The sequence below is a fragment of the Apodemus sylvaticus genome, chromosome 17, assembly GCF_947179515.1.
Source record: "Apodemus sylvaticus chromosome 17, mApoSyl1.1, whole genome shotgun sequence".
Classification (NCBI taxonomy): Eukaryota; Metazoa; Chordata; class Mammalia; order Rodentia; family Muridae; genus Apodemus; species Apodemus sylvaticus.
Genome location: NC_067488.1, coordinates 68805893 through 68821426, shown reverse-complemented (window position 1 = coordinate 68821426; position 15534 = coordinate 68805893). Strand labels below are relative to the sequence as shown.

The following is a 15534-nucleotide window of genomic DNA, read 5'->3' as shown; positions in this document are numbered from 1 at the left end:
TAGGGTTTTAGCTTAGTGGGAGAGAATCCACCTAGCATGCACAAGGCCCTCCGTTTGACACTCCACCCCCTGGTTTTAAGCCTCAGGAACCCATTGTGCTCCTTTTGATCCATCAGTAGTGTAATCCTTTATCCATTTTAGATCCTGAATTCAGCAGTGTCCTGCGGCTTGAAATTGACATCGTAGCAAGTTGGCAAACATACTACGAACCAAGGAGGTTCCCTTCTACACAGATGCTGTACATCTGACACACTCCTTCCTGTGGGTGAAATGTGTTAAAGAATGATAGAGTGTGTGGTGGTTGTGTAGGAAAAGCCAGGCAGGTAAGCTCCTGTATTGATAAAATGTACCGGTTTGAACTCGAGATTCTGTTATTTACTTAGTAACCTATCTAAGTAAGTGACTTAACTTCTCTTATTGTCAAATTCCCATCCACGTTGTAGGATACAAGACATTCACTGCTTTGGAAATGAAATGTGTTTGGAAACCGAGCATATTAATACTCAAGTTAAACAACTCGGGAGTGCCCCCTGTTGGAAGTTAGGGATGTGTGCGCTCTTTAGGAGCTAAGAGCAGCTTACCAAACGTGTGGGCTCTAGGGCTTATCAACAACAAAGACAACTAAAAACGCTCCGAGAAATTATACAGCAGGAACACGTAATTCATATTTATAGGACGCTTTATAGATCACAAAGGTATCGCTTGCGATTCCTCACAGCAGCTCCCCGTTTATAAGGGGATCCGGAAAGAATAATGTCAGAGAAGCAACCGCGTAATCGTTAAAGACAAGACTGCCACCTGCTCGGTCATGATACAACATCAGATTGTATCATGCATTTTCTGTATGTATAACTTAGATTAAGCTCCCTTTTCAAAATCTTCCTGTCGGTCTGAGCTCAGTGAGCCCAACGGTTGTGCACTTTGGGCTAGCACAGATTCGTCATCCGCTCGGCGTCCTGCAGCACACCGGCGGGCGCTCCTCTCTCCAGGCACCGCTCAGGTGCTATGGCCTTGATCTTGGGATCCCTGTTGTCTTAAGGCTGTCAGTACCAAGCCAGGGGCCACAATGGGTCGCAGAGGAAGGCTCTCTGACGATGACTATGCCCGGCCACCAGGGGCAGCGCAGAGTCCATCTGTACCCTCTGTCCCTCTCCTGTCTATGGCGGAAGTGAGTTGTCCTAGCCCAAACAACGCTCTCGGTGGTGGGAGTGAATGGACTCGTCCAAACGAGGGGTGTTCCTCTTAACGAGTCTAGGGACCGAAGGATAAACAAGAAAAAACCCTAGCATTAAAGTTACTTGGAATCATGAGAGAGTATTTAACTTGTGAGAGCTCCAGATGCTGCTGTTGTAGCGGTATTGGGCTGGGGCGAGCCGAGCCCTGGCTAGCACCCTCCACGGGTGCGGATGGTTTCTTCCGGTTCCGCCCCCCCGGCAAAACTTCCGGTCCGCGCGCTGCTCAGGCTGGGGGAGCACAGGCTTGGACCGGCGTTTCTGTAGGATCTGAACCCCGTCCTCCGTCTGCGCTGCTGCCCCGAGACGGCGCGAGGTCGCGGGTAGCGACCCTGACGTCCAGTCCGAATTCCAGGTACGGATCTAGATAGCCTGATTTTGCTTTTGGTTTGTCCCTGAATACTCGGCGTTCGCGCTAGGGAAGAAGAGCCTGAGTGGCTCCTGCTCGGATTTCTACAAGCAAGGTAGGGCATGGACGTGTCCTGGGTCAGGCGGACTTCAGCGGGATGGTTAGTGGGGACCAGAGGGAAATGTAAATGTAGTCTTTGTGTAAAAACTGGCTGGGGCTGGAAGGAAGGGGTGGATCCTAGAGTAATGCTGAAACCCAGGGAAGTTAATGGTTAGAGGGAGAAATAGTAGAAAAGGCTGGACCAGAGCTGGGAATCTCTAGGTGGGAAGATACAGAATGGAATTAAACAAGAAAATAAATAATGAGTAAGGGAACCATCGCATCCTTGATCCAGGAGAAACAAACTCTTGGAAGAACCTGATCTTCCGGGCCAGGGTGCACTGAGGGGTTAACAGGAGCCAGTTTATAGAGACAAATAGGATATAATCTCTCTGCTGCAGGAACAGTTTCTAGTGAGAGAGGCAGAAAACACCCGGTGGTACAGGTGTGCCACAGCTAATCATGGTCAGGTGAGAGGAGGAGCCAGGCTGATGGCAGAGCGGTCCACACAGTGTGGCTTTGCGCCCAGAGTGGAGCGCCACTATTTAAGGGCAGGAGACAAAGCCCAGCTCTTGGGAAGCTGAGGCAGAAAATCGCTGCCTCAGTCAAGAAGTTGGAGGGCAGCCTGGATTAGATGAAGGGCTGCCTCAAAAATTAAAAACAACCTCCTCCTCCGAAACACACTAATAAGGCAGCTAGCAAAACTATAGCCAGTGGATTGAAATGCAAGGTGAAGATTCATTAGAAGAAATAGTTGAAAAGATGAGGTGGTGTGTGTTGAAGGTCACTGAGAAATGAACAGGTAGAACACACATCTAAGAAATGTAAACTGCTGGCACTCTCTGTGGGTTCAGTTTGTTACCTTCTGAGTTCCTTCCCCACCCTCCACCTCAGTGGTTCTTTGCATGGTTACCAAGCAGAAACAGTATAATAACAAATGTAGCACCTAATGCTTCCGTTTTCTTCTTACTGGCGGTTTTAAGGGATATACACATCTAACTGGTCCAGTCTTTGAGGCAGTTATTTGAAGGTGCCATTACTTTGTTATTACTAAGCTCCCTTTAATATGGGTCCTTGAGATTGCCCCCCCCCCACTCATGCCAGATGAACACCCTACCACTGAACTACACAGTCAGTTTGTACAGCTGTAGGGCAGAGCTATGCACTCTGATCCTGGATGCACTCTAATCCTGGATGCCTGATGTTTGAGTCATTGTTTTCAACTAGTATACTGGTTCACATAAAATACCCTAAATCTTTGCTTCAGTCCCAATAGGTAGAAAACGGGTATACAAAGGCGGAATAGTTTTCTTAAGGTCTGAGAGAGTCTTAGTTGTTCTGTTCCTGTTGGAAAATTCCTGAGATGGCAGGCAGTGGTGGCACACATCTTTAATCCCCGCACTTGGGAGGCAGAGGCAAGAGGACCTCTGAGTTCAAGGCCAGCGTGGCCTATGGAGGGAGGTCTAGGACAGCCAGGGCTACATAGAGAAACCTTGTCTCTAAAACAAAACAAAAGATTGAACCACCCTACAGGAGTGTGTAGCAGGCCAGGCTCACCCTGTAGTCCCACCTGTCTAGGAGATGGAGTTAGGAAGACTGCTGGGGTCCGGGAGTTACAGGTCAGTCTGGAAAACACATCTTGTCTGTCTGTCTCTCTCTTTGTTGAGGGGGCTCATGCTCTATTTTGTCCTGAAACTCACTATGCAGTCCAGGCTGTTCTTGAACTCCCAGAGATCCACCTGCCTCTGCTTCCTGAGTGCTGGGATTAAATGTGTGTATCACCACATTCAGCTCCTACCTCTTCTTTTCCTTTCCTTTCCTTTCCTTTCCTTTCCTTTCCTTTCCTTTCCTTTCCTTTTATTTTCTTTTAAGATTTATTTAATATTTATTTTATGTATGTGAATTCACAGTCACTTTCTTCAAACACACCAGAAGAGGGCATCAGATCCCATTACAGATGGTTGCTGGAATTTGTACTCAGGACCTTTGGAAGAGCAGTCAGTGATCTTAACCGCTGAGCCATCTCTCCAGCCCTTCAGACCTTTTCTTTTACAAATGAATAAGAAGCAGGAACACTGTTGTTAGGAATCCACGCAGGACTGTTGGACAAGAGCTTCCACACCCACCCCTCACCACCCCATTGCTACTTGCACTTCTCCCATCTTGCTGCCCAACCTCTCTGTGTTAAACGTATTTTGCCATAGAGTCTGGATGGCTCTGCATGCGTGTGTTACAGGTTTTAAAGCCTTTATAGCTTTCATTGGTTTGTCCAAAGTGGTCTGTGACCCCAAAGGAGTCAACATGAGCTGGTTTTCCGATGCAGAGATCTGATTTGATGTTGGCATAAGGGTTCTCTAACTTTGTAGCCCTCGAGACAGAGTCCGCTTGCTTTAGCCAGGCCGTTAAGGTCGGAGGACACTGACTCGGGCTTTTCTCACTGTGCTCCCCAGCTCAGGCTGTCGTGGGACCCTTTCCCTTCCCGCAGCTGTAGCCTGCTGCTGCCCGTTGCATTGCAGCACAGTGGGTCTTACCTGAACTGCTGGACTGAACGCCACAAATGGATGCACGTCTCACCTCACTTGGTATTTGAGGGAACACAAGGGAGACCTTGAAGCTCCGCCCCTTGTGATCTCAGGGGTCTGTGTGTTTCTCATAAATGCGCTGCCAAAACACAGGAGGGCCGGTAGAGGCAGAGGTGGTAGAGCAGGAAGTGGGCAGGACCTTCTAGACAATTGGACTTGGTTCTCACAGATTGGCCCCTAAGTGGGGTGAAGCGTCCTGTCTCTCGACTTTGCTCGGGGCCTGGCTGCAGGATGAACTGTCGATCAGAAGTGCTGGAGGTGTCCGTGGAGGGGCGGCAGGTGGAGGAGGCCATGCTGGCGGTGCTGCACACAGTGCTCCTGCACCGCAGCACAGGCAAGTTTCACTACAAGAAGGAGGGCACGTACTCCATCGGCACCGTGGGCATCCAGGATGTAGACTGTGACTTCATCGACTTCACGTACGTGCGTGTTTCTTCAGATGAGCTGGACCGCGCTTTGCGCAAGGTTGTTGGGGAATTCAAGGTAGGTGTGTGGCCCAGCCAATGGCAGGTGGACCTGGAATATGTACTTCTTCACCCTGGCTGTGTGCTGGACTGGCTGGCCTTTCCAAAGAGCAGAGTCATTTCTTCAAGGCTCAAAAGGACAGATGTGTCAAGTGCTCTGGGGGGAAGTAGGCTCTGTGTGTCTGAGAGAGCACGTGTACAGTTCCTTGGAAGGAGGGGCAAGCTGGACACCCCCCCCCCCCAAGCAGTGAGGTCCCTGCTTCCATGGTCCTTGCCTCCCTAGCTCCACAGCTGTCTGTGATGACATCTCACACCTGTTTCTTCCTTGCGTAGTCTGGGCTAAAAGTCTGTAAGAGGGAGACGTGCTTGGCAGAGTGGCTTCTGTCTAAATGTGAAGTCCCTTTCGGCACTGTGACCCATACCTGTACACTTTTGTAGGCAGGAAGGAAGGGGTAAGGGACACAGCAGGCGCTCATGTTGATTACCTCCCTCTGGGGATGGAAATGGCATTGTGGAGTTTTAATGCGTTTTTTTGGATAGCATAGAAAATAATGATTTCACTATGACGTATTACACATCTATGTCATTGCACCTTGTTCTTATCCATCCCTCTTGATGATCTCCTTCCCCCCCCCCAGTAGTGCTCCTTTCATGTCATGCATGTGTGTGCACATATTTAATCTAGATTCTGCACCAGAGACAGCATGTGATATGTTGTTTTTATTTCTCCCACATTGGCCCATTCCCCCCTCCTCCCCCACTGGCGATGTGATTGTTATCTTTACTGAGAAGTCTAGTTTCTAGTTCTAGTATGGAAGGGAAGTCCTTCCCCTTTCTTGCCTACCTCCCTCCATTCCTCTGACCTCTGAGCCTGTCTGTCCCCAGGCACAGCCGCAGGGGTTTACACAGCCAGGGACGCTGAGCTCCCTTCGGCTCCATTGTCCCTGTGAGCTTGGAAAGAGTGAGGTTGTGAGGTTTTTGTAGTGACTTTTTAAGACAGGTGGTGTCCACCCCTCTGATCTGATAGGCATACGCATGGAGGCTAGCCTAGTCTACATAGTGCCAACACAGAGCTGCAGTGAGACTGTGTCTCAGAAATGAAGTATGTTTGGCTGACTCTTGGGTACTAGAGTCGTCCCTCCCCCCTCAATAAGTCTGACCTTGGCCGGTGACATCACAGAAATGAACTTGGAGTGACAGTAGCGCCTGCCTCATGGGACCACAAGGGCTTGGTGATTGAGATGTGCCTAGGGGTTGGATGGAGTCTGCTGCTATTGCAGGGCTACAGAGGAATGACTGCACCCACCTGAGGCATCTTTACCTTCTGGTGCTCAGGGCCCCACCCAACCCAGCCTGGAGCTGCAGCTGCGGGACAGCATAGGTAGAATTATAGACGATCGGTTCCACGAGGACAAGTGAGGCTGCCAGATCTGTGTTCCTTATTTTCCTAACTCTGCCCCTTAACTGATCCCTCAGGCCTCCTGCTTTTAAAAAGAGTCAGAGTTGGCGCTGGAGAGATGGCTCAGTGGTTAAGAGCACTGGCTGTTCTTGCGGAGGTCCTGAGTTCAATTCACAGGGTCCAGATGGTGGCTCACAACCATCCATAATGGAACCCAGTGCCTTCTTTTGGCATGTAAATGCAGATAGAGCACTCATAAATTAAATGAATAAATCTTTTTTTAAAAATCGAGTTTGTACTGTCAGGATGTAGAAAAGCAAGTAGAGTTTATCTGGGGTGGGGGAGATATTAGAGAATGTTATAAGCGATTGTATTTTATTTACATGTATATGTGTATGTCTGTAAGTATAAGCCGCAGGTATGCACATGCCTGTGGAAGCCAGAAGAGGCTGACAGAGTCTCTGGAGCTGAAATTAGATGTGATTGTGAATGTTGGAACTCCTTGGGTCCTTTGCAAGTACTCTTAATCAGTGAGCCCTTTCTGCAGCCCTGGCAAGTGATCTGAAGGTTGGGGGACCCAAGACTGGTATAGCAGAAAGAGGAGGCTCTAAGTGTAAAAGAGGCCCTTAGTGTGGCAGAAGAGGCTCTAAGTGTGAGAGAGGAGACTCTTAGTGTGAAGCTGAGTGACAGGCCTCGAGGTCAGACAGTTTGTACCTTGGTACAGCTCTTCAGGAGATCACTTTGGAAAATGATCGTTTAAAATAAAATACCTGTACACATATGTATGTGCAGATGCGTGTATATTGTGCAAGTGGAGTCCAGAAGATGGCCTAGGGTATCATCCTTTGAGATGGTCTCTTGATGGCTACAAAGCTCACAAATTAGACTGGACCGGCTGGCTAGCCAGCCCAGGCATTGTCCTGCCCTACCTCCCCAGCACTGGGGCTATAAACATCCATACCTCACCCAGCATCTTTATGTGGCTATGGGGATCAGACTCCAGTCCTCAGGCTTGTGGGCAAGCCCTTTTCATTACTGAGCTGTCTGCTCACCTGTGTGCTGTCTTCTGCCCTTCTGCGATTGTTCAGAGAAGCCAGTAGGGCTGTTGAAAGTTCTTGACACAGGGTAGACGCATCTAGACCTGGTAGCCTACTTGAGCTCCCCAAGTCTTTACCTCCCTGTGCTGGGATTATAGGCATGCACCCTGTCATAGTTTTGTATTCTTGTGATAAAACATCATAGCCAAGGCAACCATTAAAGTATTTTATTTGGGGCTTACAGTGTCAGAGGGTTAGAATCCATGATCATCATAAAGTATTTTATTTGGGGCTTACAGTGTCAGAGGGTTAGAATCCATGATCATCATGGCAGGAACATGGCAGCAGCCAGGCATGGCACAGAAATAGTAGCTGAGAGCTGACATCAGTCCATGAGCAGGAGACAGACTGGGCTTTTGAGATCTTAAAGCCTGTCCCTAGTGGCAAACCTCTTCCAACAGGGCCACACCTTATAATCCTTCCCAGACAGTTTTACCACCTGGGGACCAAGCAGTTCAGTTTATAAGCCTCATTCAAAGGACCACATTCTACTCCCTGGCCCCATGGGCTTTTGGCTATAGTAATGCAAAATGTACTGAGTCCAACTTAAAAAGTCTCCATGGTCTTTCACAATCTCAGCACAAGTGTTTTTGTTTCTGTTTTTCAAGGTAAGAGTTTCTTGCTAGCCCTGGTTGCTGCTCGGATCTTACTCAGTACACCAGGCTGCCTTTGAACTCCGAGATCTGCCTGCTTCTGCCTCCCAAATGATGGGATTAAAGTTGTCACCATACCTACATTCAATTTTTATAGTCCCAAGTCTTCTGAGACTGAAGTTAAGCTCTTATTTGTAACTCCCTATAAAGTCAAAAAGCCCACCACATAATTCCAACATACAGTGGCACAGCCTACATTCCCATTCCCACAGGAAACATTGGACCAGAGCAGAACTGAAAACCCAGCAGGGCAAACTCCTGTCTGGTATTAAAGGCTGTAGATAGCGACTTGCCTTTAGAATATCTCCACCCCCAGTGCTGCCATTTTTGCTGTAGACCCGAGTAACTGGCTATTGTTGACCGTATGACTGAGTCAGTATCAGGCTGATTCGTATCTCCTCTGCCAACAAAATTGTTACTTTTAAATCTGGCCTTAGGCAGACTCTTGAGACAAGAGTCTTTGCATAAACATCACAGGAATGGCCTCTAGCCCAGTTCATAATATCGTTGCTCTCTGAAGCCTCTTGAGTGGGGGGCCTCCGTAGTCCACATTGTCTAGCACCACTGTCTTCCACACATCTACTAGGATGGCCCATTGAGCCCCACTAGAAGTATTCAGTTACTTTCCTAGTCCAAATTCCCCAAGTCTTCCACATTCCCCTCAAGCAGCACGGTCAGACCTGTCACAGGAGCTACCCACTCCTGGGACCAACTTCTATCTTTTCTCTAGTTGTGATAAGACTCCGTGACCAAGGCGACTAGTAGCAGAGTGTGTTAGGACTTATAGTTTGAGAGCCACAGTTTGCGACCCTCAGGGTGGGGAGTATGACAGCAGGCTAGGTGTGGTACTGAGGCAGTAGTTGAGAGTTTACAGCGGGTTGAGGCAAAGAGCTTACTGAAGATGGCACAAGTCTTTTGAAACCTCAAAGCCCATGGCCAGTGTCACACCTCCTCCAAGGCTATGCCCCCTCCAGCCAGGCCACACCCCTCCAACAATGCCATATCCCCTGTCTATTCCAAACAGTTCTTATGAGAGGAATTAATTAGTGTGGAAAAAACTGAAACAGGAAACCAGGGACCCATGGCAGTGGGCACAGGAGCATACACGCATTGAAAGGCTTGTTTTTGTCATTAGAGCTTTTTGATGTGTCCCGTGTTTATAGTTGAGCAGAGAAGCCTGGCTCTCGGGTGCACCTTCAAGGTTATATAAACATCCGGGGCGTGGAAGCATCTTTTGCCCTATTTTCTAGAAACCAAGGAAACCCACAGGCATCCGTGTTCCTTCTCATATTTGTTGGCATTCCAGATTCGTTTCTTGAGAAATACAACATCAGATGTTTCCATATCTGTGTCACAGATTCCGTATAGCCTCACATAACCTTAATCCAAACTCCAGCGGTTCCAGCAGCTAGGGACTGAGGAGGATTCGAATACCACAGCATGGCCTCTGGCAATAACATGATACTTATTTACAGTGTGTGAGAATGTCGTGTGTGTGTGTGTGTGTGTGTGTGTGTGTGTGTGTGTGTGTGTGTGCGCCCCTCAGCTCACATTTGATTTTGTGTAACACCACTACTTAACAGCGATGGAGCCAGGCACGGAAGGTTAGTTTGCTTGAACCATTCAGGCTGGCAGCGCTTGATGTCACCATCACAAGTCCTCCTCTAGGTCTTGTCTGCCATGTTTAGTGGGCAGGGTGGGTAGAGGTGAACACGAGTTCCCCAGGGTCTGGGAATCAGGACCCTCTAAGGCCATGGCCTGCTCATCTCATGTCTTCCCCAGGATGCACTGCGGAACTCAGGTGGCGATGGGCTAGGCCAGATGTCCTTGGAATTCTATCAGAAGAAAAAGTCTCGATGGCCTTTTTCGGATGAGTGCATTCCCTGGGAGGTGTGGACTGTGAAGGTGCATGTGGTAGCCTTGGCCACAGAGCAGGAGCGGCAGATCTGCAGAGAGAAGGTGGGCGAGAAGCTGTGTGAGAAGATCATCAACATCGTGGAGGTGATGAGCCGGCATGAGTACCTGCCCAAGATGCCCACGCAGTCGGAGGTGGACAACGTGTTTGACACGGGCCTGCGGGACGTGCAGCCCTACCTCTACAAGATCTCCTTCCAGATCACCGAGGCCCTGGGCACCTCTGTCACCACCACTATGCGCAGGCTCATCAAAGACACCCTTGCCCTGTAGGCCTTGCTGAAGCCTTGGCAGCTCCTTAGTGGTTCTGGGAGTGTGTTGCTGGGACCTCCGGGCTCTGGAACCTGCATTAGGTCCTTGGTAAGACTTGAAGAGAAACTCTTGGTGTCCTTGTTTTGTGGTTGCCAGCCTCTGTGGGTGCCATCCGGGCCTGGATGCAGCGTCTCCACCTGCTCTGGTGAGGCTTGCTCGCTACACTGTAGAACTGCTGTGGGGGTGCTGAATAAAGTTGAGATGTGAGTTTGTCTCAGCTCTCTTGGCCTGTGTCCTGCCCTGAGACATGAACATTTTGTGACAATCTCCTGAGGGCACACATGTGTGTTGAGGGTATTATTCCAAGCTTGGAGGAGTGGGGCTGATACAGTTGAAGTCAGGTTAAAACTGCTGGAGCCTGAACTCTGTTAGACATTCATATGCATAAGTGTTACCCAGCCAGATGTGCCCATGACTTGTCCCATGGATGGGGGTGGTTTGTCTTTATAGAGCACACACAGAATGATTTAACACGGGTATGTAAGGGGAGGCGAGTCTTGGTTTTGTGATATCCCGTGACACTGCTCTGGTTGGCCCTCACTGTTCTGGTGATGTTTGGGAACACGCTCATTTCTACACAGGCGTTACCTAGATAGGAGTGTCTACACAGGCCTATCTACACAGGGGTATCTACACAGCCCCATCCATACAGCCCTGTCTACACAGCCCTATGCACACACAGCCCTGTCCTCAAAGCCCCATGCACACAGCCCTGTCCTCACAGCCCCGTCCTCACAGCCCCGTCCACTCCATGTCCACTGCTGTGCTTTGCTCTTAGAGACCTGAGCACTGCTGGGTGAGCTGTGGGAGGGATGCTGACACCGAAACTGGCTGGGGCCTGGGTGTGGTCCTGGAGCAGGGCAGCTAAAGATGTGCCTGCATTGCTCAGGCTGTTTCCTGACAGGTTGAGGTTTCCCCCTGAGATGTTAGAGGTCACTTTTTTTTTTTGTCTGTTTTTGAGGCAGGTCTACATAGTCCAGTCCCGGAACTTGCTTTGTAGTCCAGCCTAGCCTCAAACTCAGATCCACCTGCCTCTACCTGGGATTAAAGATGTGTGCTATCTTGCTAGCCAGCTCTGTGTTCTTTTTGAGTTAGAACTTTTAGGTAGTCTGAGCTGGCCTCAAACTCACTCTGTAGTCTGACCTTGGGATTCTTTCCTACCTCCAAGAGCTGGGATTACAGGTTGGTGCTTCTGTTTTATGCTGGGCTGGCATCTGAAACCCACAGCTTCCTGTTGGGCAAGGTGCTAGGCGGGCATTCTACCAATTGAGCTGCATTCCAAGTCTCTCCACAGTGGCTTTATTTTTGAAAAGGGAACTTAGACTTTGCTAAAGGATCTTCCAGGAGACCTGCGCAGACTTCTCTGCCTCCAGATTGCACTGGGCTCCACCCCTGACAGTGTGACTGATACCTAGCTGGCTCAGTGGCTGTCTCGGACACCAAGACAGTAATGCCCTTCCTTCTGCAGCATTATAATTCCCCTGAGGTAGAACAGTGGTCAGATCTGTGCTCCCTTTTTAAATTTGTTTAGTTCGTAATTACATCATTTCCCCCTTCTCTTTCCTCTCTCCAAGCCCTCTCATATACCCCTCGCTCTAGATCTTGGTCAACAGGATTTCTTGGCCAAGAGGACAGGAGAGAGAGAGGAGGCAGGCCTTGCCATCTGGGTGCTACTAGCCGTTCTCTCTCCTCGGGTCTTGAGTCCTGTGTTCCACTTGCCTGCCCTGAGGGACGGGTTTCCACCATTCAGACTGTCCCCCCGTGGGTGAGAAGTGTTGAACTTGTAGTTCAGGAACAGAAAGCTGTCCTGTGCTTTGCTAAGGACAGGGGTCTAAGAGTCTTAAAAGCTCTGAAAGCCCTGGGGACGCAGAGAGGAAAGCGTAGAGATGGGCCTTTTGGGCTTACCTGGCAATTTTGAATTATGGACATGGTGTTGGAGAACAGATAGACTGCGCCCAAGAACCCAGCCTGTCAGAGAAGGACCTAGAGGCTGCTCTGGAGGAGCCTGGCTAGGAAGGGCCTGAGCGCTGCTCAGCATGCAGTTGGGTGGAGTGGGCGGGAGGGCCCTGGGAGCCCCGCCCCTTACAGACTTCTGACACAGCCTCAACTCTCAGGGTCCTGTGCACATCTGGGCAGCTGGTGGGAGCATGAACAGCTCACAGGTGGGAGCCGCGGCCAAGGCTGCCTGGCTGAGCTGCTGCAACCAGTCGGGGTCGCCACTCCGTCCCCCGGAGGGGCCACGCATGGTACAGGCAGTAGTGCTGGGCGTCCTGTCGCTGCTGGTGCTCTGTGGGATCCTGTTCCTGGGTGGAGGACTCCTCCTCCGCGCCCAGGGCCTGATAGCCATGCTGGCTCGAGAAAGGCATTCGTCTCCGGAGGCCGAGCCTGGTGCCTGTGGAGCGGACGAAGACTCCTAGGTGTCAGCCCCTCCTGTGCTGCCCGGAGCTCATTTCTGGGGGCGCAGCGGGAGTCTAACCACAAGCTCTTGTTTCCTGCACAGGTAAGGGTCTTGAGGCACAGGGGGAGTGGGGGTGGGGCGGGGTGGGGTGGGCACAGTGGTGGCCTCTGTTCTTATTAAGTGGACATTGCTGGGGCCGCCAGACCTCTGCTCAAGACCAGGGGAGAGCTGGAGGTTCGTTCCCTGGGCCTCTGAGGCACAGACAGCCTTCATGCCCATGGGCTAGAGGAGGGAGGCGGGAGAGTTCTGTGTACGGGAGCTCCTTGGGTACCTGATGTTTCCCCATATTCTGCATCTGACCAGCTCTCCTTGCAGTCTCAGCAGGACTCAGCAGGACCCTCTGTCCTGGAGGCTAATACAATCCAGCCTTAGTTCTCAGCTTGCTGCTGTCTCCTTCCCGAAGCTTTTGTCCATGGAAGGAGTGGGCAGGCTGGATAGGGCCACCAAGGTGAAGGGAGCGGGAGAGAGATTCTTCACTCCCACTTGAGGCACGCTGGTGGTGTGGGTGAACTGTGGGGATGGAGAGATGTGCCTGAGGCCCCTCCCCTGACTCCTGCTCACGCATAAGTTTTGTGTGCTGCAATGGGGGTGGGGGTGGGGTGGCAAGGTTTCTTGCAGGAGCATACTTGTAGGAAGCAGAAGCGAGGCTGAGTATTCCCAGCTGTGGGGGCTGCGTCTGGGTCTCCTGTCTCTAGCTCTCTAAGGATGGGAACCATCTGGAGACAAGAAGGGTCTGGGTGGCCCAAAGGACAAAGTAACTCCAGTCCAAGGCCCCCTTGGACTGAACCGTGAAATGAGGGTGCTTTCACCGTCTTGTTGGTATTTAGCTGTGTAGGGGCTGCTGGGAACTTCTGTGAGTGGCCGTTGGTGACTCTCAAGACTCCTGCTTTCAAGTTACTGCCAGGAAGGCAATGGTGTGGGATGCCTATGGTAACGGATGTCTGTGGTGACGGCCTGGTGAAGGGTGGAGGGTGCGGGCAGGCACAGGTAATCTGCTGTAAAGCTGACGATGTGTGATCCTTGCTTAGCACCTAAGGGGTTGGCACCACTTCTGGGTGGCTGTGCCATGGTAGCCTTGAGGGTGACAGATTTCACATCTGAGATGCCTTCTCCACAGCCTCGGAGGGCACCTCCAGGCCAGGGCCCGGGGAACTGTCCCCATTCCCTTTCTGGTCTTGGGCACCGCACCGGGGAGCTTCCTTTGTACCAGGCTCCTCCCAGCCTGCCACAGTCTTCCGCCATGCGCAGTCCCTCTCTCTCCTCAGCGGGATGGAGGGTGTCCTGATCCCTTCACTGACACTCAGGTACACCCAGAGGAACTTTGAGAAAAGATGAAGCTCGAAGAGACAAACAGGTGACTCTGGAGAGTGGCAGAGCTGGACCTGAATTGTGCATTGGGCTCTTGGTTCCAAGCTCGCTCTCCTGGGTCCCCTGGGTCCGCTCTCCCTTTTGCTTGCCCAGTACTCTGAGATTCTGGTAGAAAACATGGCCTTCTGAACCCACCAGAGAACTGTCACGGACACAGATGTAGAGTGCAGGCCGAGTCAGGGACCCCAACCCTAAGGCTCACTGTCACTATCTCCTCTAGTCCCTGCTTCCTCAGTGGCCTTGCCAGATACCGTTTTTTGCTTCTAGAACAGTCTCCAGATGCTAGGCAGCAGCTAGCAGCTCCTTACCAGCTGGGCCCAGCTTTACCCAGACTGAAGCTGAAGAACTCTGGCCCAGAGGATTGCTGGAGCAGACACAGATGGGGAAGATACAAACCCAAGCCCCTGTGGCGTTAGGGATGTGTGGTGGCAGGAAAGACTGTGTCCCGAGCGTCATCTTGTCTGCCCACACAGGACTAAGACAGATGTGGGAGATGGGGAGGCAACAGTTTCTTCATCAAACTTCCTGCCTTTGATGTCCCTTGGGCTCAGTGTTTGGAATGGCTATGTGGTGTTCCAGGGCCTGAGTGTTGTAGGCAGGGAAAATACCCAGCATTTTCAAGGCCGTTAAGCTTGGTGGGGATGAAGGGATTCCGAAAATGGAAGAGGAGATGCTGGGCTTGCCTCCTTGAGAGGTATGGGCTGGGCGTGTATCTGAGAACCAGAGAAGAAATCTTGGATCCTGCCGTACTTTATTAGCCTGAGCCTGCCTGACCAAGTCCGGGCAGCGGGTGGACTAACGTCCTGCCTAAGCTGTCGGCCTGAGGTCATCGTGCACAGGACCCTTCCTGTCTTTTCAGCCAACTGCTCCCTCCAATCAAGATAGGGGCGCCCTGTCTTACAGGTGCTGGACATCTCCCTCACCTGCCGCCCACCCACACCCCATTTGTGCTTGTGATGATGGACTGAAGACACCGGACTGGTGACTCCTCATCCTGGGACCCTGGCACTCAGCTGCCTCCTCCGAGCTGCTCCCAACGCTCCTGGGGTGGGCGTAGGGGACTCGTGCTCAGAACAAGTGAGTCTGCTTGGTGACTGCTGTGTCCCATGGGCACTGGCTTTCCATTCCAGCTGTGTGGACACACTAGTGTGCCCTCTGCACACCAGGCCTCTGCGGACATGAGGGCAGCTCCTGTTCTGCCTGATACTACATGGCAGTATCTGACAACCCAGCGACCTGTTGCTGCTGAGAACCTGGGTTAGTACCTCCCTTCTGGAGAGTGCGACAGCCACCCGGCAATGCACCATCGCTTTCCATGGCTTTGCTATTAAATAGGCCGGTAATGCAGTTCTGAGTGTGTGGTCTGTTTCTAGCCCTTGACCCTTGGGATTCTTGGTTTCTTCCCTCATCTCCCCTCAACTTGGCCTGCTTCAAGTAGATTCTTTTAAATAAAGGATTTACAAGGAGCTGGAGAGATGGCTCAGCGGTTAGAGCATTGCCTGCACCTCCAGAGGTCCCGAGTTTGATTCCTAGTAACCACATGGTAGCTCACAACCATGGGTAACGGGATTCGATGCCCTCTTCTGGTGTGTCTGAAGAAGGTGTAC

The 15534-nt window shown here is 51.2% G+C and overlaps 2 protein-coding genes across 3 annotated transcripts; both read left to right on the top strand.

Annotated features, from left to right (window-relative positions):
- The first annotated feature begins 1425 nt into the window (after nt 1-1425).
- On the top strand, nt 1426-10308 carry Atg101 (autophagy related 101). 2 transcript variants are annotated; one of them, XM_052161284.1, is made up of 3 exons: nt 1426-1587; nt 4432-4745; nt 9658-10308. In XM_052161284.1, the coding sequence occupies exons 2-3, from the start codon at nt 4494-4496 to the stop codon at nt 10060-10062; spliced, it is 657 nt and encodes a 218-aa protein (XP_052017244.1). In that variant the 5' UTR covers nt 1426-1587; nt 4432-4493; the 3' UTR covers nt 10063-10308. The 2 variants fall into 2 exon arrangements, with proteins under 2 accessions (XP_052017244.1, XP_052017245.1); XM_052161285.1 differs by lacking the exon at nt 1426-1587 and adding an exon at nt 1607-1696.
- Nucleotides 10309-11923: 1615 nt separating this feature from the next.
- Smim41 (small integral membrane protein 41) lies at nt 11924-15274 on the top strand. Its single transcript, XM_052160824.1, has 2 exons — nt 11924-12601; nt 14831-15274. Exon 1 carries the CDS (start codon nt 12249-12251, stop codon nt 12516-12518), a length of 270 nt encoding a protein of 89 aa, XP_052016784.1. The 5' UTR covers nt 11924-12248; the 3' UTR covers nt 12519-12601; nt 14831-15274.
- Nucleotides 15275-15534: the final 260 nt, after the last annotated feature.